At 41.6% G+C, this 22,931-nt stretch overlaps 1 protein-coding gene across 4 annotated transcripts; it reads left to right on the plus strand.

The window, feature by feature from the left end:
* Positions 1-397: 397 nt before the first annotated feature.
* MARVELD2 (MARVEL domain containing 2) lies at positions 398-18,195 on the plus strand. Of its 4 annotated transcripts, none has more exons than XM_067464561.1 (8): positions 486-504; positions 2,076-2,158; positions 3,828-4,982; positions 8,123-8,155; positions 10,869-11,008; positions 11,668-11,839; positions 13,393-13,443; positions 16,577-18,195. In XM_067464561.1, the coding sequence occupies exons 2-8, from the start codon at positions 2,150-2,152 to the stop codon at positions 16,685-16,687; spliced, it is 1,671 nt and encodes a 556-aa protein (XP_067320662.1). In that variant the 5' UTR covers positions 486-504; positions 2,076-2,149; the 3' UTR covers positions 16,688-18,195. The 4 variants fall into 4 exon arrangements, with proteins under 4 accessions (XP_067320664.1, XP_067320662.1, XP_067320663.1 ...); XM_067464560.1 differs by lacking the exon at positions 486-504 and adding an exon at positions 761-825; XM_067464563.1 differs by lacking the exon at positions 2,076-2,158 and having other exon boundaries at positions 398-504.
* The last annotated feature ends 4,736 nt before the right edge of the window (positions 18,196-22,931 follow it).

Here is a 22,931-nt window from a genome sequence, read left to right on the forward strand (position 1 = left end):
TTCCTTCCCTTTCGTCCCTTTCTTCCTTCCCTCCCTTTTCTTTCCTTCCTTCTCTCCTTCCTCTTTAACTCCCTCCCTTCCCTTTATCTTTCTCCTTCCATCATTTCCTTCCTTTCGTCTTCCCTTCCTTCAATCTTTCCTTCCTTCCTTCCTCTCTCCTTCCCTTCTTTCCTTCCATCTTTCTGTCCTCCTTCCCTCCCTTCCTTCCTTCCTTCCTTCCTTCCTTCCTTCCTTCCTTCCATCCATCCATCCATCACCGGGCAGCCAGTCCTCCTAGCAGGGAGTGCTATACTTGGCCCCCAAGTTAGAAAGTTTGCCCTTGCCTGCCTTAAGAGCTTGCTTTCCTAAGGGAGGGGCTTCAGCGCTTGGAGTGTATAAAGGCCGCCTTCCCAAGGGCTACAACCTTGCGGGGCTGGCAGGACATTCCAGGGAGAAACCAGCCCTCCTCCCTCCAGGCTCGAGAGGGGCGGCTGCCAGCCAGCCAGCCATTTCTCCGCCGAACAGGTGAGCCTCCGCCGCTGGGTTACCTGGGCTGCAGGTGAGGAGGCCGGGCGAGCAGCTGACCCAGGTGGGCGGAGACGCGTGTTCCTGCGGGGAGGAGAGAAACCTCTCCCCGGGAGGGAAGCGGAGAAGGAAGCGGGAGCCAGCCAGGCACAGCCTTTCCCCACTTCCTCTGAGAGCTCTGACCCACTTTCTCGGGCTCTCCCAGGAGGGTCTTTTGCCGGGGAAGCCTCACAGAAGGGGAAGAGGCACAGGTGGGCTGCCCTCGCCGCTTTGTTTCGCTCCGAGGCCGAATTGGGAGGGCGCAAGGTGTGGCTCCCCTTTGTGAGTATGGCGGCGGCAAAGGAGGGGAAATAGCGGGGTGGAGTGGCCCTCATTGGAGACAGAGCAGACCCCTCCCCCCCCCTTTTAGAGGGCCCAAAAGGCACTCAATCCCAGGGCCCTTCCACACAGCCCTATATCCCAGAGTATCAAGGCAGGAAATCCCACAATATTTGCTTTGAATTGGGTTATTTGAGTCCACACTGTCATATATTCCAGTTCAAAGCAGATAATGTGGGATTGGCTGCCTCTATATTCTGGGATATAGGGCTGTGTGGAAGGGCCCTGAGTCCACATTGCCATATATTCCAGTTCAAAACACATAATGTGGGATTTTCTGCCTTGCTATTCCAAAATATAGGGCTGTGTGGAAGGCCCCCCAGCTAGTTTCGGAGGCTAAGCAGGGTCAGCCCTGGTTGGCACTTGGGTGGGAGACCTCCAAGGAATCCCAAACTAGGTCTCAGAGGAAGGAATAGGCACAGATATACACCTCTTGTCTAATAAGGAAACCTATACAAGATCCGTGGAGTGGCTTAGGATGCATCTAGACCAGACATGGGTAAACTTTGGCCCTCCAGGTGTTTATTGGACTTCAACTGGCTGATCTACAGCCAGTTTGACACCACTTTGCCTGCCATGGCTCAGTGCTCTGGAACCCAGGGAGTTGTACTTCGGTGAGGCAGAAAAGGCTACAAACAACACAAAACTATAGTTCTCAGGACCCCATAGCATTGAGCCATAGTAGCTAAAGTAGTGTCTAATGCAGACATGGGCAAACTTGGGCCCTCCAAGTGTTTTGGACTTCAACTCCCAGCATCCCTAACAGCCTCAGGCCTCAGGCTTAAGCGGCTGAGGGGGAAAAGGAAGGGGCCTGAGGCTGTTAGGGATGCTGGGAGTTGAAGTCCAAAACACTTGGAGGGCCCAAGTTTGCCCATGCCTGGTCTAATGGTATTATTCTTATGTGTAGATGCAACCTTAGTTTAGTAATGTATATCTGCTATTTCTTCACGCACCTCTGAGTTAAGCCTCCTGAATCCAATCTCAAACTGAAAGAGATCCAAACAATTTATAGATTCATTTGTTCTCTTGTTGTTGTTCCCAAAGCAGGAATGGGAACATGAGAATAACGTATTCTCTAATTTTGTAGAATGGTCAGGTGTTTTTGGTAGAATTGCCTAATTTTTATCTGAATGATTCCAATGCTTACATAACAAACAAAGTGGCCTTTTTTTTTTACTTTGGTGCAAAACAAGATCAGAACGGAAGAGATGGATAAAATTGCCATAAAGTGCCATGGAGACTCAGTTCCCACCTCCACTTCCATATAATGCATTATGTGAGTCTACATTGACTCATTTATGACTACAGTGAGTCCTCTCACTACAGTCATATATGGCAAGTTAAAAATAAAGTATTATTATTATTATTATTATTATTATTATTATTAGTTTTAGTATTATTATTATTGGGTTGCTGTGAGTTTTCTAGGCTGTGTGGCCATGTTCCAGAAGCATTCTCTCCTAACGTTTCGCCCACATCTATGGCAAACATCCTCAGAGGTTGAGGGGTCTGTTGGAAACTAGGCAAGAGAGGTTTATATATCTGTGGAATGTCCAGGGTGGGAGAAAGAACTCTTGTCTATTGGAGGCAAGTGTGAATGTTGCAATTGGCCATCTTGATTAGCAGTGAATGGTCTTGCAGCTTCAAAGCCTGGCTGCTTACTGTTGGATCACTCTAACAAGCACCATGTCAGACTACACAGAGAAGCTATTGAAATCCATAAGCATGTGGACAATTTCAACAGAAAGGAGGAAACAATGCAAATGAACAAAATCTGGCTACAAGTATTTTTAAAACACCAAAATCAGGAGAGTAAATAAAGAGGGATACTAAAAAAAACAGGGGAATTCCAGACATGAAACAATCAGGGCCAGCTAACACCTCCCAACAAGGGATGCCTCCAGGCAGTAAGCAGCCAGGCTTTGAAGCTGCAAGGCCATTCAAGGTGGTCAGTTGCAACATTCACCATGCCTCAAATAGACAAGAGTTCTTTCTCCGACCCTGAACATTCCACAGATATAAACCTCACTTGCCTAGTTTCCAACAGACCCCACAACCTCTGAGGAGGCCTGTCATAGATGTGGGTGAAATGTCAGGAGAGAATGCTCCTAGAACATGGCCATACAGCCTGGAAAACTCACAGAAACCCATTGATTCCGGGCATGAAAACCTTCGACAACACGTTGTTGTTGTTGTTGTTGTTGTTGTTGTTGTTATATAGCAGTGTAAATGGTACCCCAGAATATTAATTTGATTTTTATGTTAGAAATATATCTGCAATTTGAAATGTTTTTATTCTTTATATAAGTTCGAGAATAACTTTGATTACCGCCCTTTGTACTTTTTATCCTGAACATTCTGTACATTTTATAGTTCTTTGTCATGGCCATTAGTTTACATGATAAACATATTGATTGGTTAATATTCTTTAATATTTTCAAACTAAGTTGTGTTTTAGATTCTTCTGGCAAGAATCCAGCCCTGTTTTTCCATTTGGCTGAGTACATTTGTTTATATTGTCCCCATTCCACTTGCTACTAGAACACATCCCACAAAAATAATGATTAACTTGTATTTTGTTGTCAAAGGCTTTCATGGCCAGACTCATTGGGTTCTCGTGAGTTTTCTGGGATGTGTGGCCATGTTCGGGAGGTGTTGTGCAGGCAGCACTCAGCCAGACTTTGAAGCTGCAAGGTCATTAAATACTAATCAAGGTGGCCAGTTTGAATAGTCACACTTGCCTCAAACAGACAAGAGTTCTTTCTCCCACCCTGGACATTATTCCACAGATATATAAACCTCACTTGCCTAGTTTTCAACAGACCTCACAACCTCTGAGGATGCCTGCCACAGATGTGGGCAAAATGTCAGGAGACAATGCTTCTGGAACATGGCCATACAGCCCAGAAAACTCACAGCAACTTGTATTTTGTTTTGCTAAACAGGAGAAGCTGCAAATGTCTTCAAGGAATGTCACATCGGAGCGCAGGCCGGGGCAACATGTTCGATCTGTCCATTACGACGAAGTGTATGTGGATTCCCCTTCGCAAGAGGATTCAGAGAGGGATTTTCCAGAGGCTGAGCAGAATGCCGAGCCCTTTCCTCCTCCACCGCCTCTTCCCCTTCAGCCACCCTTTGGGCCTGAATTTTACCCAAGTGAAAGTGAAGAATCGGCTGGAAACTCTGATCTCAAGCCAGTGAGGAAATTCGTTCCTGACTCATGGAAAAACTTCTTCAAAGGGAAGAGAAGCGATCCTGAGTGGAGTAAGCCAGTCGCTGCAATTTCTGGTGGTGTCGAATGCTCTCCGCCATCGTCTCCAACACTAACTCCAGTGAAAACAGCCCATACTTCAGCTCAGAGCTCTTACCAGGATCCATATGGCGGGTCAGGGGGGACATACAACTCTCGCAAAGAAGCTGAAGCCATGCTTCCTTCGGAGCCCTACAGCACTCTAGAAAGGCATACGCAAATCGTTCAGAACTACAGTGACAAAGTTGAAGCTTTCAATCTGAGATACTCTTACATGAAATCGTGGGCAGGGCTGCTCCGGATCTTGGGTGTTGCTGAATTGCTCTTGGGCGCAGGTGTATTTGCCTGTGTAACGGCTTACATTCACAAGGACAATGAGTGGTACAACATGTATGGCTACTCACAACCGTATGGTTATGGAGCAAGCAGCACCTATGGAGGCTATTACTACAGTGGGCCCAAAACTCCCTTTGTTCTTGTGGTGGCTGCTCTCGTTTGGATCATAACGATTATACTTCTAGTCCTTGGGACGTCCATGTATTATAGGACTATCCTTCTCGATTCCAACTGGTGGCCTTTAACAGAGTTTGGTATCAACGTTGCTATGTTTGTTTTGTATATGTCAGCTGCAATAGTGTATGTCAATGATGCTAACAAAGGGGGACTTTGCTATTACCAGCTATTTAACACGCCGATGAATGCATCGTTTTGCCGTATCGAAGGGGGACAAACTGCCGCAATGATCTTCTTGTTCGTAACCATGATTATATATCTTATCGGTGCAATAGTTTGTCTGAAGTTGTGGAGGCATGAAAGTGCACGGAAACACCGAGAATATATGGAACAGCAAGTAAGTTGTGACAATAAAACAGTTGTTTCTTTCATGCTATCATTTTCTGGGTCAATACCTAAGTCTGTGGTGATTATATTTAATGAGGGGTGAATAATTGTAGTGGCCTTTCACCATCTTTAAGTTTGACCTCCTTTCAGTAATAGTTTTCTAAGAGGCTGAATATGGAGATGTATAACATTTGAAAATACTGGGTATTCTGTATTGTAAATATTTAATGTTTGCAGGGAAGGCATGGGCAAACTTCAGCCCTCCAAGTGTTTTGCTCTTCAACTCCCACAATTCAAACAGCCTCAGGCCCCTTCCTTTCCCCCCTCAGCCACTTAAGTGAATTGTGAGAATTTTTTTTTGTCGTGTCAGGAGCAACTTGAGAAACTGCAAGTTGCTTCTGGTGTGAGAGAATTGGCCGTCTGCAAGGACATTGCACAGGGAACGTCCGGATGATTTGATGTTTTTATCATCCTTGTGGGAGGCTTCTCTCATGTCCCCGCATGAGGAACTGGAGCTGATAGAGGGAGCTCATCCGCCTCTCCTCTGATTCGAACTTGTGACCTGTTGGTCTTCAGTCCTGCCGGCACAGGGCCTTGTGAGAGGTGAAGTCCAAAACACCTGGAGGGCCGAAGTTTGACCATGCCTGTTTAGGAGTAATTTTCAATGTGATGCTTCCATGATTATTTTTTGTTGTTGTTGGATGACATTATAGTAAGTTTTGCCGAACATCTCAATGAACAAAGCAACCAGATAAGCACAAAACAGCTTGTTCAGATATGCCTGAAATAAAAATCCTATGTTAAGCAAGTAGGAGAAACTCACCTGGTGCCTGTAACTCCATTATAGGACCCTTCCCCCCCTCCCCCAATGGAGCAATGGGTTAAACCAGCATTTCTCAACCTCCCTAATGCCGTGACCCCTTAATACAGTTACATTATTTTAGTTGCTACTTCATAACTGTAATTTTGCTACTGATATGAATCACAATGTAAATATCTGATATGCAGGATGTATTCTCATTCACTGGACCAACTTTGGCACAAATACCTGATATGCCTAACTGGAGTTGTAGTTCACCTACATCCAGAGAGCACTGTGGACTCAAATAATGATGGATCTGGACCAAACTTGGCACAAATAATCAATATGCCCAATGTGAACACTGGTGGTGTTTGGGGGAAAAGACCTTGACATTTGGGAGTTGTAGCTGCTGGGATTTATAGTTCATCTACAATCAAAGAGGATTTTTTGAACACCACCAACAATAGAATTGGGTCAAACTTCCCACACAGAACCCCCCATGACCAACAGAAAATATTGTGTTTTCTTATGGTCTTTGGTTATTCCTCTGACACCCCTCATAACCTCTCCAGGGGTCTTGACCCCCAGGTTGAGAAACACTGAGTTAAACCTTTGTTCTGGCAGTACTGCTGACTGAAAGGTCTGCGGTTTAAATCCGGGGAGCGGGGTGAGCTCTGGTCTGCCAGTTCCAGCTTCTCATGTGGGGACATGAGAGAAGCCTCTTATGGCTGGAGAAGGCTGGTAAAACATCTGGGTGTTCCCTGGGCAATGTCCTTGCAGATGACCAACACCAGCAGCAACTTACAAGTTGCTCCTGACATGAAAAAAAAAACTCCAATATAAAAGGTTGCTTCTGTATATCACAGTTATATTATTGTATTCAGTATTGTGGACTTCCCAGAAAATTGTGAATTGGTATTTATGTTCGGGGGGTAGGGGTGGGATGGGACCCAGTGTCCTAAAGATATAATCCATATTTGCATGTATGTTTGATAGATAACTCCAGAATTTTGTGTGGCTTTATATTTTCACAACATGACTTTCCCTTACTTCATTGGTTTAACCTGTATTTTGGAAACAACTTACACACTAATTAGAGGACATCCAAAAACCTCTTTCCTGTGATTCTCAGCTCATCTGCCTGCAGCTTGTCCAAGGCGTTCCTTAAAACATTTCACTTTTGCTGTTGGACTGTACAATCAGTCACACTGCTTGCTTAGATTTCAGCAAACCTGATCCAGTACCCGATCCATTCTCTCTTGTTGAAGGGATTTTCTTTCTTTGGACAAGATACATTTACCCAAACTTCTTCATTTATGGTGTCTATCAGTGTATTTTATGAAGCCCCACAAAAAGTTATGGGAAATTGTCCATAGAAATATTAAATCCAAAAGATTTTACATTCCACTCCACTGACTGTGCTAACCATTTTGGTGCCAAACTGCTTCTTATCCCTGTCCCTTTTCAAACTTTCACCTTAGGCAACCTTTTTTGCAGCCTTATTTCTCTACATAAGTAACTTGCTAATGGAGTGCGCCTGACTTGTATTGCTCCAGTAGCATGCCATCTTGGATCAGGTTGAGGTGGCAGGAGCCATGCTTACTAAACGGATCAGGAGTAACATGAACAACCTCTAAAACAATGTAGTTACATGTAGTAGTGACAGTAAACTTGCTGGATCACATTGTGTGTAACAATCATTTTGTGTGTGTCAGGAATGACTTCAGAAACTGCAAGTCACTTCTGGTGTGAGAGAATTTTCTGTCTGCAAGGACATTGCCCAGGGGAAGCCTGGATGTTTTGATGTGTTTACCATCCTTGTGGGAGGTTTCTCTCATGTCCCCGCATGGGGAGCTCAAGCTGTCAGAAGGAGCTCATCTGCGCTCTCCCCGGATTCAAACCTCCAACCTGTTGGTCTTCAGTCCTGCCGGCACAAGGGTTTAATTCATTGCACCACCAGGGCTCAAAATGTTCCTTAAGAATAATAACAAAAAATTACAGATTTTGAAGGATACTTAATTCTGCACTTTCACAGCCAAATTCCATTTTTTGTAAGGAAACAAGTTTGTTTCCTTACAAACACATACATGCTTGCCATAGATTGAGGTGAAACGTGGGGGGATAATGCTTCTGGAACATGGCCATACAGCCCGGAAAACTCACAACAACCCAGTGATTCCAGCCATGAAAGCCTTCAACAACACATTGTACACACACAGCCATGATCTATACTCTGTCATATATTAGTGCTAATAATTCATTGTTAATGTATAAAGTACCATACTTCATTTTAGATTTTGCAATCTAGACGTATATAGTTATTGATGCTGTTTTTTTCTTTTATTTAGATGAAGACACCATCCTTGACACCGAAAAAAATGGTAAGAACAAATAAAATACTGGACTTGCTGTATTCAAATGCACTGTTGTATGGACATAGAATCACAGAGCTGGAAGAGGCCTCATGGGACATCTAGTCCAACCCTCTGCCAAGAAGCAGGAAAATTGCATTCAAAGCACCCCCGACAGATGGCCATCCAGCTTTTGTTTAAAAGTCTCAAACGAAGGAGCCTCCACCAAACTTCAGAGCAGAGAGTTCCTGGAGTTTGAAGCCATTGTTCCGCACCCTAGTCTCCAGGGCAGCAGAAAACAAGACTGATCCCTCCTCACTATGGCTTCCCCTCACATATTTATAGATGGCCATCATGTGTCCTCATGGTCTGAGCATCCTACGTTTCAGAAAGGTGTGGGAGGAAATGGGAAGTTAAATATTTGTAGAAGTATCTGAGTAGATGCTGATTCATTTCTCTTTAAATCTGTTCAGCAGGCTTTCACAAACTTAGCTTAAATTATTGCTGCCACCAGCTCCTCTCTTTCATCCAGATTTTTTATGAGGCACCTTCTTCCTGTTACCTCTAGAAAAAGCTGAATCAGAACATGATGTTTAGCCTGAATCTGGTTGCAATCCATTGCATTATGAAAATGGTTACTTCCCATTCAGTAATTATGTCTGTAGGGACAGCGGGCATGGGCAGACTTTGGCCCCCCAGGTGTTTTGGACTTCAACTCCCACAATTCCTAGCAGCCTACTGGCTGTTAGGAATTGTGCGAATTGAAGTCCAAAACACCTGGAGAGCCAAAGTTTGCCTATGCCTGTGCTAGAGGACCAAATGACACTTTGTTGGTGACTGACTCTTGTTAGGTTCATCCCTATACGCTAATGGTGGGTGGGTTGATTATTAGAGGACATTGGTAACTAATGGCAGCCTTGCTTCTGTTTTCTGTTGACACAAAAACATGTCAGGGCGAAGGATATTGTTTTTAGAAACCTGCTAAAGAATTTGTGGCGTTTTTTCTAGATTTCATGTTGGTTCCGTGTCCAGGGGTGGAATCTCAGCCCCTGGGGGTCAGTCTGATGGCTACATCCACTCTCCTGTTGTATCTTTTCTCAGTTTTTGTGTGGTTTCCTCCATTTTAAATAGTTGAAGGTCTCTCCCAAGGCTGCACACAGTCCATTTGGGGATGAAATATTGCCATTTTTGTCCTTTTATTTCATTTTACATATCCTGCCTTTTTCCCAACGTGGAACTCAGGGCAGCTTGCAACAAGTTTAAAACAAGATCCAGATAACAACCCGAGGATATGTTTTTTGTTGAAAACAATAAAATACTCTGACCTGTTCAAACATGTGTAGTTTAGAAAAGTATAAATTTCAAAACATTAACGCACGCACACGCACACACACACAAACACCCTGTATTTGCTATTGGAATGCTGTTCCTAAGACCTTCTTGAACTGGAATTTTGTCGAGGTTCATTCTCTACCGTATTTTTTTACTACACTCTAAAAAAGCTGTGGTTTTTTCTCTGAAGGAGCATGTCACCTCCTGTTTTAACTAAATGCACTGGACTTTGTTATTTTGCAGCAGTTAATGTTTAAGCTATAGTGCTGCCAGTGTAACCGTTAAGGGTGTGCTGTCTTATGTTTATTGGATTTCTCCACAAAGGAATAAACTGAAATTGTTGTCTTAGTGTCCTTCAGAGTTAGTGGGCTTGATATGTGTTTTGTTGGAATTTAGACAGACATGAGACAATCCAAACAGGACTTGGGAAGAGCAGAGGAGTGGCCATATCTGAATCCCATGTCTGGGAGGTTTGTACCAGCCAGGTTAACAAGCCATGACTGCTGTTTTCCTTTTTTTGCTGTGCTCCTTCTAGGCTAGTATAGATGAGGAGCCTGGAGGTTGGGTTCCTTCAAAAGGTGTTCAGAGTATCAGTGGTGTTGTGGATTCATTTCCTTCAAAGCCATCAATGCTCCATATGCGTAACACCATGTTTGTGACTTTCTGCCAGTGTGAATGCTGCCATTGCTGATTATTTTTATATGCTTCTGGTCCAACCTATCTTTGAGACCACATCCCCTTCTATGAGCCGACACAGGCTTTGAGATCCACCGGGGAGGCCCTCCGCTCGGTCCCACCACCATCCCAAGTACAGTTGGTGGGGACAAGAGGGAGGGTCTTCTCTGTGATGGCCCCCCGGCTCTGGAATGCCCTCCCCAGAGAAATGAGGTTTGCCCCCTCTCTCCAAGCTTTCCGATCCAGTTTAAAAACATGGCTTTTTAAACAAGCCTTTGAACTTGAATAGGTTTTAAAAGATAGTCTGAGGATTTAGTGTTGACTTCACTTCAGCACTGGTCGTAAACAACCAGTTTTCACCCATATTTATGAATGCGTTTTATGCCTTTCAATTTAATTATGTGATTTTATATGTGTGGCCGATTGTAATTTCATGTTTTATTGTTTTCAGTTCTATGTATGGTTTATTTTATGTGCGGCACTTTGGAGTGCTTGTAAGCCACCCCGAGTCCCTTCGGAGAGATGGTGGTGGGGTACAAATAAAGATGATGATGATGATGAATTGCTAGGGAGATCCATCTGTGGACCAGTGGTGTCCCTGCTCTGCCTTGACCTCTTCAGCAATTAATTTTAATATTTTGGAGATCTGAAAGTCTCCATTTCTAATTCAGCTGCATATTAAGTAGTCTAGGTTAACATTTTCCAGGGTGAACTCTTCTGTCCTTCTGTCCCACAGTATGATGAAGAAAACTACAGTCCCAAAGTAACGTTCGAATCAAAGAAATTCAAACCTGGGGAAATGAAACCTGAACTACTCAATGGCCATATACCAGCAGGACATATTCCAAAACCTATAGTGATGCCAGATTACTTAGCGTAAGTATATTTTTGTAGAGAGTGTTATGAAGCATGTTTTTGGAACTATGTATTTTCAGCTTCATGCTTAAAGAGATACTTACATCCGATGCCTAGACACATCAGGAGCTACAATAGTTCTGCTAACTGACTTGTGAATTTTGTTCATATACATTAATGTTACCTTTTAATTTTGACCTAGTGATTTTTACATGTAAATTCAGTGTATTTCATTAAAATTACTAGAAATGAGATCTGTATTCTATAAAATATGCTATATAAGTTGAAATGCATATCTCTATGGTGTAAAGCTCACTTCCTATTTTTTTTAATCAAGAAAATGCTTAGCTCTTTCGTTTTTTAGCTGTGGTTAACATGTGGTTAATAATAATTGTGAAGCTGAAATATTAGTGAAGACCATTGCCCCTCATTCTGAGATAGGCCCCCAAATGCATTAATTCTCCACTCAACTAATGACTCTATTTACTGTAGTAAAACTGTTTGAAATTTCATATAATTTATCTAAATGAACCAAATTATGCTCTGCCTTCTTTTTTTCAATTTGAAAAGCAGTATTCCATGCAGTATTGTATTTTAAAAGTTTTATTGCTATATTGCACACATATTTACAGCTCATCCAGCCACCTGATACTTAGTAATTATAGGCCTCTCTCTTGCAGTAAATACCCAGCAATTCGGACAAATGAAGAAAGGGATCGCTATAAAGCTGTGTTTAATGATCAGTTTGCTGAATATAAAGAGCTCTCTGCTGAGGTTCAGGCAGTCTTAAAGAAATTTGATGAGCTAGATGGGCTGATGAGAAAGCTTCCTCGGCAACCTGGAAACACCCTGGTAAGTACCAAATTCGACATGAATTCAGTAATTATATTTATAAACTGATTCGTCTGTAGCAACAAGAGCAGTCTGGCCACTGTGTTGAACAATTTCTGGATGGTTATCTTTTCCTTTTTGCAAGTTGGAAACATGTTATGTTTATTGCTACAGAGCATTGCTTTTCAGGGGAGAGGCTGAAAAGTTGTTGGCATTTCATTAGCAAGTAGTCAGGTTCAATGCCAAATCCTGGAAGTTTCTGCAGTGGCCAGGAGTGTTTTTGCACATTTAAAACGTGTTCAACAGCTGTGCTCATTCCTTGGGATGCCAGACCTGGTCACGAGAGTACATGCCTTAGGACTTCATGAGATGGAGTGGGGGGAAAGTGGTGGAAAGTGGAGTGAACCATCTTACCCCTTTCCCTACCATCTTCTAAAATGGCCAGTCACCCCACATCTGTTGCACTCTAGCACTGGAACACCCTTTCACCCAACACCACACCAGAATCCAATACTCCAATAAAAGAATGTTTATAGAAGAAAATATATAAAAAGGGAAAAGGCAAACTACAAAAGAGTCAGGAAAGATATAAAGTGCAATTCTCAAAAGAAGCCAGAGTTCAGTAGCAGTAATCCAAAAATGCCAAGGTAATACACAAAACCAAGGAATCCATAATCATAGAATTAATCCAGAGGTATATCCATGAACATGAAAACAGGAACATCTCAAACGTAAATTCTCCAAAGATGCACAGGCATAAACAGGAATGTGAAACAGGAATCTTGACAATACATGAACTTGGAATCATAAACAGGGAACCGATCTCCTTTAGCAACGTTGTCTCTTCTGAAGGCCTGAAAGCAACCCACTTAATTTAAACTCTCCAAGACACCCATGACATCATGCCTAACACATCTAGACTTCAGGGTCTTATCTCAAAACCTCTGAGAAGATCTAGTTTGCTGGCTTTTCACACCCGGCTTTCTCAAGTCTAATCTAGTCTCCCTTGAAAACTCCTTGTCTTCCCAAGGCCTTTACTCAAGGGAGCTGGCACTTTCATTTTCCTGTTACCAGAGAATGAGCTGAAGAATCCAAAACATCATCCTCATCTGCCTGCAATTTCCTCTCAGCACTCACAGACTCCTCATTTTGAAACCCATCATCCCCCTCATTCTCTGAACATTCGGAAAAATCCTCTAATACTTGCCACACTACAACAATGTCCTTTCCCTATCCTTTCCCCATCTTTTACCCACTTTACAAGGTTTGGAGCCTGGTAACACCCAACTCCTGAAGATGGACCTCTAGCTCTATTTCCATTCACTTAGGAAACAGAGCCTCACGAATCCTACCAGAAGTATAATAACCTCTGTAAGGCTCCATTTTCTAAGCACGTGGTGTCTATAGTTACATCCCATTTGGATTAATGTAACACGCTCTGCATGAGACTACCTTTTAAAAGTGTTTGGAAACTTCAGCTGGTCCAAAGAGCAATAAGAAGAAAACATTGTAGAATATATCATGGACATGAGATTTGGAAACTGGTCTATATTCTTTCTGTTTATCCTTCATAGGAACACGACAGGATTGAAAATGTTCTGCAGCAATATAAAAAGAAAAAGAATGTAAGTTGTGTTATCTATTTGTAAATTTGGTGTTGCTAATATAAATGATGGTTAAAGAGGAGTAACAAAGATGCAGCTTTCCCCAGGTTGCTTGTGGTCTAGATTATTTTACAAGAAAAGTAAAGAATAGTTGACAAAAGAGAATACATTTCAATGTCAATATCATCTTCTTGAAATTAGGTAAAGCTTGAGAACAAATAAAAGCCTCCAGCGAAAGAGAGTTTGAGAAAGGATTCGAAGCACAGAAAGACTCACTTATAAAACTAATTGTAGCAACAAGGGTTGCACAAGGAAGTGATGGATTTCTATATAATTCTAGTTTCCATTCCTAGGCCTGAATCTTGTTGATAGCCCAAAATAGATTAGAGCCATTACATCAGTTGTATTTACCCATGTAACAATTCATCAATTGATCCATGGGTCTACTCCAGTTTAACCCATAGGATTCAGCCATAATATATGAATACAAGTATAAAGATATATTAGAACATGACATAGTGAAAATGGCCTGAATGTGAACTGTTTTTGATCACATCCTGAACTACAGATCATAATGGATGTTTCTAAGATATGACCGATAGTTGTGTGCGGAATTCGCTTCTCCCATTTTTTTGTTTCTTCAAGAAGCCCCCTCCCCACATTAAAATCAGCTCAACACAAAAGCAAGCTGGAGCTAATTCCGGCTCCAAGCCTGCTTTTGTCTGTAGCTGAGCGCCTCCCAGAACTTGCCTCCTTGCCTTGGAAAGAGAGTGCATGTGGGGTGTAAGAGCCACTCAGCTGCAGGTACTGGCAGCCATGTGCGCTTTCTGGGCCTGTGTGCCACACACACTCTCTTTCCAGGGAGAGGGCATCTGTGGCATGCAGGCCCAGAAAGCATGCTCAGTTGTAGCCACTGGCAGGCATGTGTGCTTTCTGGGCCTGCATGCCACTTCACACACGTACTCTAATTGGAAAGAGAGAGTGTGTGTGCCATGTAGGCCCAGAAAGTGTGCACACCTGCAGCTGAACGCCTCTTACTCTAAAGTAAGAGCTGCTCAGTTGCAGGCAATGGCAGGCATATGTGATTTCTGGGCTTGTACGCCACACACACATGCACACTCATTCCAAGGAGAGAGTGTGTGTGGCATGCAGGCCCAGAAAGCACACATACTGGCAGCTGAGTGCCTCTTACTCTAGAGCAGTGGTTCTCAACCTGGGGGTCGGGACCCCTGGAGGGGTCACAAGGGGTTTTTAGAGGGGTCGCCAAAGACCATCAGAAAACACAACATTTTCTGTTGGTCATGGGGGTTCTGTGTGGGAAGTTTCACCCAATTCTATCATTGGTGCGGTTCATAATTCCCTTGATTGTAGGTGAACTATAAATCCCAGCGACTACAACTCCCAAATGTCAAGGACTATTTTCACCAAACTCCACCAGTGTTCATATTTGGGCATATTGAGTATTCATGCCAAGTTTGGTCCAGATCCAACATTGTTTGAATCCACAATGCTCTCTGGATGTAGGTGAACTACAACTCCAAAGCTCAAGGTCAATGCCCACCAAACCCTTCTAGTGTTTTCTGTTGCTCATGGGAGTTCTGTCTGCCAAGTTTGCTTCAATTCCATCGTTGGTGGAGTAAAGCATGCTCTTTGATTGTAGGTGAACTATAAATCCCAGCAACTATAACTCCCAAATGACAAAATTAATCCCCCCAACCTCACCAGTATTCAAATTTGGTCCAGTGATGAAAATACATCCGCATATCAGATATTTACATAATAACAGTAGCAAAGTTGCAGATATGAAGTAGCAATAACAATAATTTTTTGCTTGGGGGTCACCAAAACATGAGGAACTGTATTAAGGGGCCGTGACATTAAGAAGGTTAAGAACCACTGCTCTAGAGCAAGAGACGCTTGGCTGCAGGTACTGGTGGGTGTGTGCGCTTTCTAGTCCTGCACGCCACACACGCACTCCCTTTCCAAGAGTAATATATGTGTGACGTGGCATACAGGCTCAGAAAGCATGCATGTCTGCCAGTGCCTGCAGCCTAGTGCCTCCTCTAGAATAGAAACAGCAGGTAAGAAGCCTCCTTAAAACGTGTGCCAGGAATGGGAGCCTGGGTAAGAGGTCCCCCCATAATGGTCCAATAGAAACCATTGGGGCCCCAAACCAAAAAGAAGGTTCCCAAAAAATGGATCGGGTCCTCCACCGAAAGCATGAGCTGGGTCATGGTTTACCTTGAATGCACAACCCTAAAGACTGAATCTGAGGACAACAAAGAGATAGAAAGTCTCTCTTTATTGTTACTTTTAAAGACTGTGTTTTTTTATTATGGTTTTAAGCTATACCGCTTTCAACAGTGCTACTAAAATGCGTGTGTTACTTTGTATTACAGTTTTACCTTTTTAAAATGCCAGAAGAAAACATATTCTTACAGAGCAAGGGCTATGCTCAAATTTACTTTTCCACTCATTCTTTATTGAGGGTTTTAGAAACTTGAATGTCATATTAATTTGATGTTTTCTTTACCCTGTCCCAGATTTTCAAATTGGATAATAACCCGATGGACAAAAATGTCCTATATATTTGTTTTAAATTATCATGTTCTTCTTGATTTAACTAATCTACTCCAAGGTCTGTACAAAAAATAATCATAATTGGGCCCGCGGTGACACAATTGGTTCAATCCTTGTGCTGCTGAATTGCTGACCTAAAGGTCGGCAGTTCAAATTCTACAGGATGGGGTGAGCTCCTGCTGTTAGTCCTAGCTCCTGTCAACCTAGCAGTTCAAAAACATGCAAATGTGAGTAGATAAATAGGTTCCGCTTTAGTGGGAAAAGGCAAAGGACGCTCCAAGCAGTCTTGCTGGCCACACAGCCAGGAGGTAACAATGCAGGCTCCTCAGCTTTAAAATGGAGAAGAACACCTTTCCCAGAGCCAGAGCTGAGCACCGCCTCCAGAAGCTGGAAATGAAAAAGGAGAAGCCTTTGCCTTCTCTGTGTTTGCATGTCTCATTATATGTAAGGCATTGAATATTTGCCTATGTCTGCTACAAATACTGTAATCCGCTCTGAGTCACCTAGGGGAGAAGTACAGAATATAAATAAAGTGTATTATTATTAGTAATTCCTGTGTTTTTCATTTTTTCAGGATCCTACATTTTTAGAGAAGAAAGAAAGATGTGAATACCTAAAGAACAAACTGTCTCACATAAAACAACGAATTCAGGAATATGACAAAGTTATGAACTGGAATGCTTAGGATCTCAAGCTTTCCGTGTGATGTTTTTATATTTATTTATTGCCATTACTGTGTACAACATTCTGCTGTAAAGTGAATGCTTAAACCATACTCGGTTTTTTAAAATACATTTTTGGACACAGTGTAATTGTCGGAGACAGTAGTTGGTTGTTTTTGGAGCTCCTGTACCATTGAGACATATTGTGGATAAGGTTATTACTCAGTGGGCTATTGCAGAATATTTGAGCACTTCCGGAAATACTCTAAAACCATACTGTTGGAACATTTTGAGGTTAATCTCTAAATGTTGCTCTGCACTTTGACTGCTGTCCTCTTTTTCTTTCTGATAAGTATCATCTGTATATCTGTGACTTTTTTCATGTCAGGAGCAACTTGAGAAACTGCAAGTCACTTCTGGTGTGAGAGAATTGGCTGTCTGCAAGGATGTTGCTCAGGGGATGCCTGGATGTTTTACCATCCTGTGGGAGGCTTCTCTCATGTCCCCGCATGAGAAGCTGGAGCTGACAGATGGGAGCTCATCCTGCTCCCCGGATTTGAACCACTGATCTTTCGGTCAGCAGTCCTGCCAGCACAAGGGTTTAACCCATTGTGCCACTATCTGTGACGGAAATCAACATTTCCTGAATGCTTCGCTGTGTAGTTTGCTGTTGCTGGGTAACAGTGATTATTCTGTAAATAGAAATCAAGTCTTTCCACCTGAAATAAAATCTGGGGAAAGGGCTTCTTATGGAGATCTTGTGCCTTAAGTTAAAGATTTGTTTATTGATATACCGTTATGCCTTAACAACTTTTAAAAAGGATATTCTAGCCAGTAGCAACTTTTTTTTATCCTGCATGCTCCCTATAACATATTTTCTAGTCTAAAATATTTCAAAAAACCAGTCTTATTCTGAAATACTCTTATATTTCATAACAATTTTGTAAAGAACCAAACTGTAATATACTTGTGTTAATGTTAGCAAATCCTTTAGCTGTTTTTTAAATCTTCCAAATCATATTTTGCAGACTTTATTTGTAGTTGTTTGTACAGAGGTTATAGACACCAATGTTCAGAACTGATAGTTTGCTGATATCATTTTACTTGTTTTATAAAAATGGATGATGTAAAAAACATATCAAGAAAATCATGTTATTCATTATGTGCAACATTAACATTTCTGTTCTGTTTCCAAGTGTCTAGAGCAGTGGTTCAAAAGGTTTTCAGTCATGGACCCCTTGTTCTCCCCGTGGAACCCTAAACATACATAATGCTTCCTTCTTTCATCTACTCTTGTTGCCCAAGAGTTTTGTATAAGGTAGTACAAGCATGGTCAAATTTCGACCCTCTAGGTATTTTGGACTTCCGCTCCCACAATTCCTGACCTCAGGCCCCTTCCTTTTCCCCCTCAGCAGCTTTGAAACACATCATTGTGTTTCAAAGGCATTTAATGTTTGCCTGTGTCTGTATATATGCTGGAATCTGCTCTGAATCCCCTCAGGAAGATAGAGCAGAACTATTATTATTATTATTATTATTATTATTATTATTACTATTATTATTATTACTACTACTATTATTACTATTATTATCACTCACCATTTTGAATAGCAATGAAAGCATTTCTCTAATGTATCTATCGTCATTCTCCAGTCGTTGGCATGCAGAATACCTTCAAAGTTGGATCCTTTCATTTCAGACAGTTTCCAGACCCAGTCAGAACAGATGAGATTTTTTTTTGTCATGTCAGGAGTGACTTGAGAAACTGCAAGTCGCTTCTGGTGTGAGAGAATTGGCTGTCTGCAAGGACATTGCCCAGGAGACTCCAGGATGTTTTGATGTTTTACAACCCTTGTGGGAGGCTTCTCTCATGTTCCCGCTTGAGGAACTGGAGCTGATGGAGGGAGCTCATCCGCGCTCTCCCCAGATTCGAACCTGCGACCTGTCGGTCTTCAGTCCTACCGGCACAAGGGTTTAACAAAGGGTATGCACCACCAGGGCTCCATACAAATGAGAATGTTTTGATGTATCTATTTACAAAATGTAATCATAGTCATCCATTCTTTAAATATCTGAAAATTAATTCTTATGTATTGCAATTAAAGCAACATACTAAACACTGGAGAGGGAAACCCTATTGACCAGTGGAATGTGTTTCTGAGAATGCTGTGAACTCTACTGTAAATCAAAAACAATGAACACACATTTAAAGTTTTGAAACTCATCTTAAGATATTTCTAGTTACTCAGACAACTTAGAAAAGATCATGTGTTCAAAAATTACTAAGGTTCTGATGGATATTAAATTTATTTGTCGAGGGGAATGAAATGGGTAACTTGATTTCAAAGGTAACTAATTTATATTTTGGATTCATTTCATATAGAAATAGCTAAGAATTAAAAAAAATACTGTGCACAGGGGTAAGTAGAAACATGCTTAAATAGAAACATGGGAAATGTGGCAAGTAGTTACTAAAGAAGAAGGCCCACATGGTAGCTACTCCCAGGGGTGATTATATCTTTAAGAATGGCACTACAAAATCATCCAGAACATGTAAACTATGCAAGTTAATCATAGTTACTTGAGGGGAAAAAATGCTGTTTTGGAGTTTGAAATGGAATTTCTGTCTGCCTCAAAACATACCTAAAGGGAATATAAGAGATGCTTATTACATATTTGGAAACAAATGTGCTGTATCAAATGTAGGGTGGGAAACTACTTCTACATATTTCTGTAAACTGGATGAAGCATGTCTTTTTACATTGGCAATAGGAGATTAAGATATTATTTATGATGCCACGATATGTATTCTGGTGTCTTTATGTGTCACAAGTTAAAGTAGCTGGTTGATAATGTGTATGGAGAAGCCACAAAAGTATTTGTTTTAATGCTCTCAATCATTAATAACAATATGATTTCATTAGTAACATTGCCTAAAGGGATAGTCCTGTTAAACTGTTCCTGCCAAAAAAATGTTCTCTCATACCTTAAAATCCCACACATTAATTATACTATAAACTTTAAAGTGGACATGAATTGGCAGGCAGACTAAATAGAAAAACAAACAAAAAGGTATGAGGTCAGGGGGAAGTGAAACCAAAAAAATAGGAACTGTGATAATTATGTCAAATCATTTGCAATCTACAGGATGCTGGCATTGGTAGACTAACCAATGCCAGGATGTTTGTGTTATTCTGAACACTCCAGGTGAAAGATCAAGGTAATTATTAAATGTAATTAGCACAATCTGCTTTTTTCTTAGTTATATTTCACTCCACATCTAGTCACATTGGATGTCATTTTGAGAAAGGTGAGGTATACATGGTAATAAATACATTTTCAGCCAACTTGTCCACACCTACATAGCTATATTGGGAAGGGGATTGTTGTTATGAAACTGCAAGTCCCAGTTCCCCTAATGTTGGGAGTTATAATCAAACAACATTTGATAGGCAAGATGCAGATAGATTTGTAAGGCGTCTAATCTATAAAAGGTTTTAAAATGCCTCTTTTTAGACACCACAATTTTCTGCCCAAGACTTCTGCTGTTGCTTGTTATGATATAGTAATTTCTTACTGGGACTGGTGATCCTATCACTTACAATGGTGGAAATTTGGAGTTTTTCTAAGTCCTCTGGTTACTGAGAGACATCTGGCAAGCTTCATTAACCACACACGTTTTGAGTCAGGAACCAGGAATCAAGACAATGAAAACTGTTTTTCCAGACATCTTCCCATGCTGGGAAGACAAAGAAAAAGTCCCAACAATGTGTATTGTTGATGGGATTGCAATCAAAGTTTCATCCTAGATCTTTGTCCCATGGATTGCCAAGATCCCCATAGTGGAAGTTCTGAGCAGCAGGCAGATGGATTCCCACTGAGATCCAGGAAGACTCTTAGTGTGTGTGTGAAAGAGAGAGAGAAAGAATTTTATAGAGCTTTCTCTCTCTCCTATATATATGAATGAAAGAGAGAGACATCAGGGCATCCCCTGGGCAACATCCTTGCAGACGGCCAATTCTATCACACCAGAAACGACTTGCAGCTTCTCAAGTTGCTCCTGATACCAAAAAAAAAAAAAAAGTTCAACACTCAAACCACTAAAGTGCACTGGCTTTCCATAGAAATTGGACAGGATGCCAGAAATGCCAAAGGAACAAACAACTGGAACTAGCCAAAAGTTCTATTCATCTTTGAAAACAGGTGCAAAGAAAGTCTGTAACTTATTTAATTGCTGCTTTTATATTTCTAGGACAAGCAGTTCACTTTTTTGCCCAAAAAAAGTGGTGGAAGGTAAAGAGGGAGGGATTGGGTTGCAGGAACCACATCAGGAGCTTCAACATTCATTCTCACCTTAAATACAATAATTTCATTCTTTGTTTTTTTGTTAATGTGAAAAAGTATGTGAACATAATAGCTAGATTCTAAAGAACAAGGTGGATAACAGGATGTTATGCTGGCGCCCCTTCTGCTCTTTTGCCACAGACAAATAACTCTTTCTTTCATTTGACTTTTAATTGGGCTTTAATGGGGTGTGCTCAGCTTTGGTCTTTATGTTTTAAGCATGTTTTGAATGTGCTTACATTTTTAATTAATTTTAGCAAAAATGTCTATTAAAATTAAAAATAACATTTATACCACATAGGTATATTGCTGTAATTTTCTTTTTAACTGATATAGTATGTTGCCACAAATTCCATATTGGGAGGAATATGGCATATTCAATAATACATTTGGTTGCATGCTGCAAGTCACTTATGGTGTGAGAGAATCAGACGTCTCAAAGATGTTGTCTAAGGGGTGCCTAGATGAGTTACGATCCTACGGGGAGGCTTCTTTCATGTCCTGGGATCACAACCAGACACAGTGAAGACATTTACCCTTGTGCTTTGCTACTCTGCTGCTGAGCATGCATGCCCAGTGTGGAATACATCTTACCACATTAAAACAGTGGATGTGGCTCTCAATAAGACATGTTGCATTATCATAGGATGTCTACGCCCAACATCATTAGAGAAATTATACTGTTTAGCTGGTATTGAGTCCCCCTAGGGATGAGAAAAGCGGTATATAAATACTGTAAATAAATAAATAAATATTGCACCACCTGACATCTGTTGGGAAGGAACAGCCAATAATGAAAGGACCAAGGCAGTGACATCTCCGGTCCATCTTCTGTTTTGCTATCAGCCAGCACATCAGTGCATTAAATCAAGAAACAACTTCCTAAGATCTACATAGATACTCGCAGGAACACCTCAGCAAGCGAGAGTCCAAAAGTGACAGGCAAAAACCCAGAACTGCAATCAGTGGCTGATACTAGATGACAGACTCTCCTTGGGGACACAGAAAATTGGGTAACCTGGAACGTGCTGAATAGGCTGCACTCTGGCACTACAAGGTCTTAAGAAATGGGGCAATCTTAAGAAATCGGGCTACAAAGTGGAGTCCACAACATACGAGTGTGGAGAATAGCAAACCACAGACCACCAACTACAATGCAGCCTGAGCCCTGCCACAATCACAATGGAGGAGCCGCTCACAGCGACACCAGAAGCATTCCAAGTGGTCAGCTTCTGGTCAAAGGACATTTAGCATAATGCCAAGTTTTTAACTTTGTTTGTGTTTTCAAATACATTATAACAGTACCCTCAATTCGCTTCTGACATGATAAATAAAATAAATAATAAATTAGTGCTGCCTGAATAAAATCCTGCAAGTCATATGGATATCTAGGTTCTTGTAGGTTTTTTCGGGCTATAGGGCCATGTTCTAGAGGCATTTCTCCTCTAGAGGAGAAATGCCTCTAGAACATGGCCCTATAGCCCGAAAAAACCTACAAGAACCTAGTGATTCCAGCCATGAAAGCCTTCGACAATACATATGGATATCGTTTTCAAAATGGAAAAACTTGGGAAAAAGTGTGTTATGGAACAAATGTAGGTCTGATTGTCGGAGGAGAAAAAAACCCACAAATGCTGCTGGTCATATGAAGTCCTTGCATGTTTCTAAAGTAATTCTTTGGTTTGGGGCTGTTGTTTTTACTTTGTGTAAAGAAAAATGTAATGTAGTGTCTTAGCCATCATAGAATGATTGAGTTGGAAGAGACCTCATGGGCCATCCAGTCCAACCACCTGCCAAAAAGCAGGAAAATGGCATTCAAAGCATTCCCGACAGATGGGTATCCAGCCTCTGTTTAAAAGCCTCCACAAAAGGAGCTTCCACCACACTCTGGGGCAGAGAGTTCCACTGCTGAACAGCTCTTAG

This window comes from Anolis sagrei, chromosome 2 (genome assembly GCF_037176765.1).
Source record: "Anolis sagrei isolate rAnoSag1 chromosome 2, rAnoSag1.mat, whole genome shotgun sequence".
Taxonomy (NCBI): Eukaryota; Metazoa; Chordata; class Lepidosauria; order Squamata; family Dactyloidae; genus Anolis; species Anolis sagrei.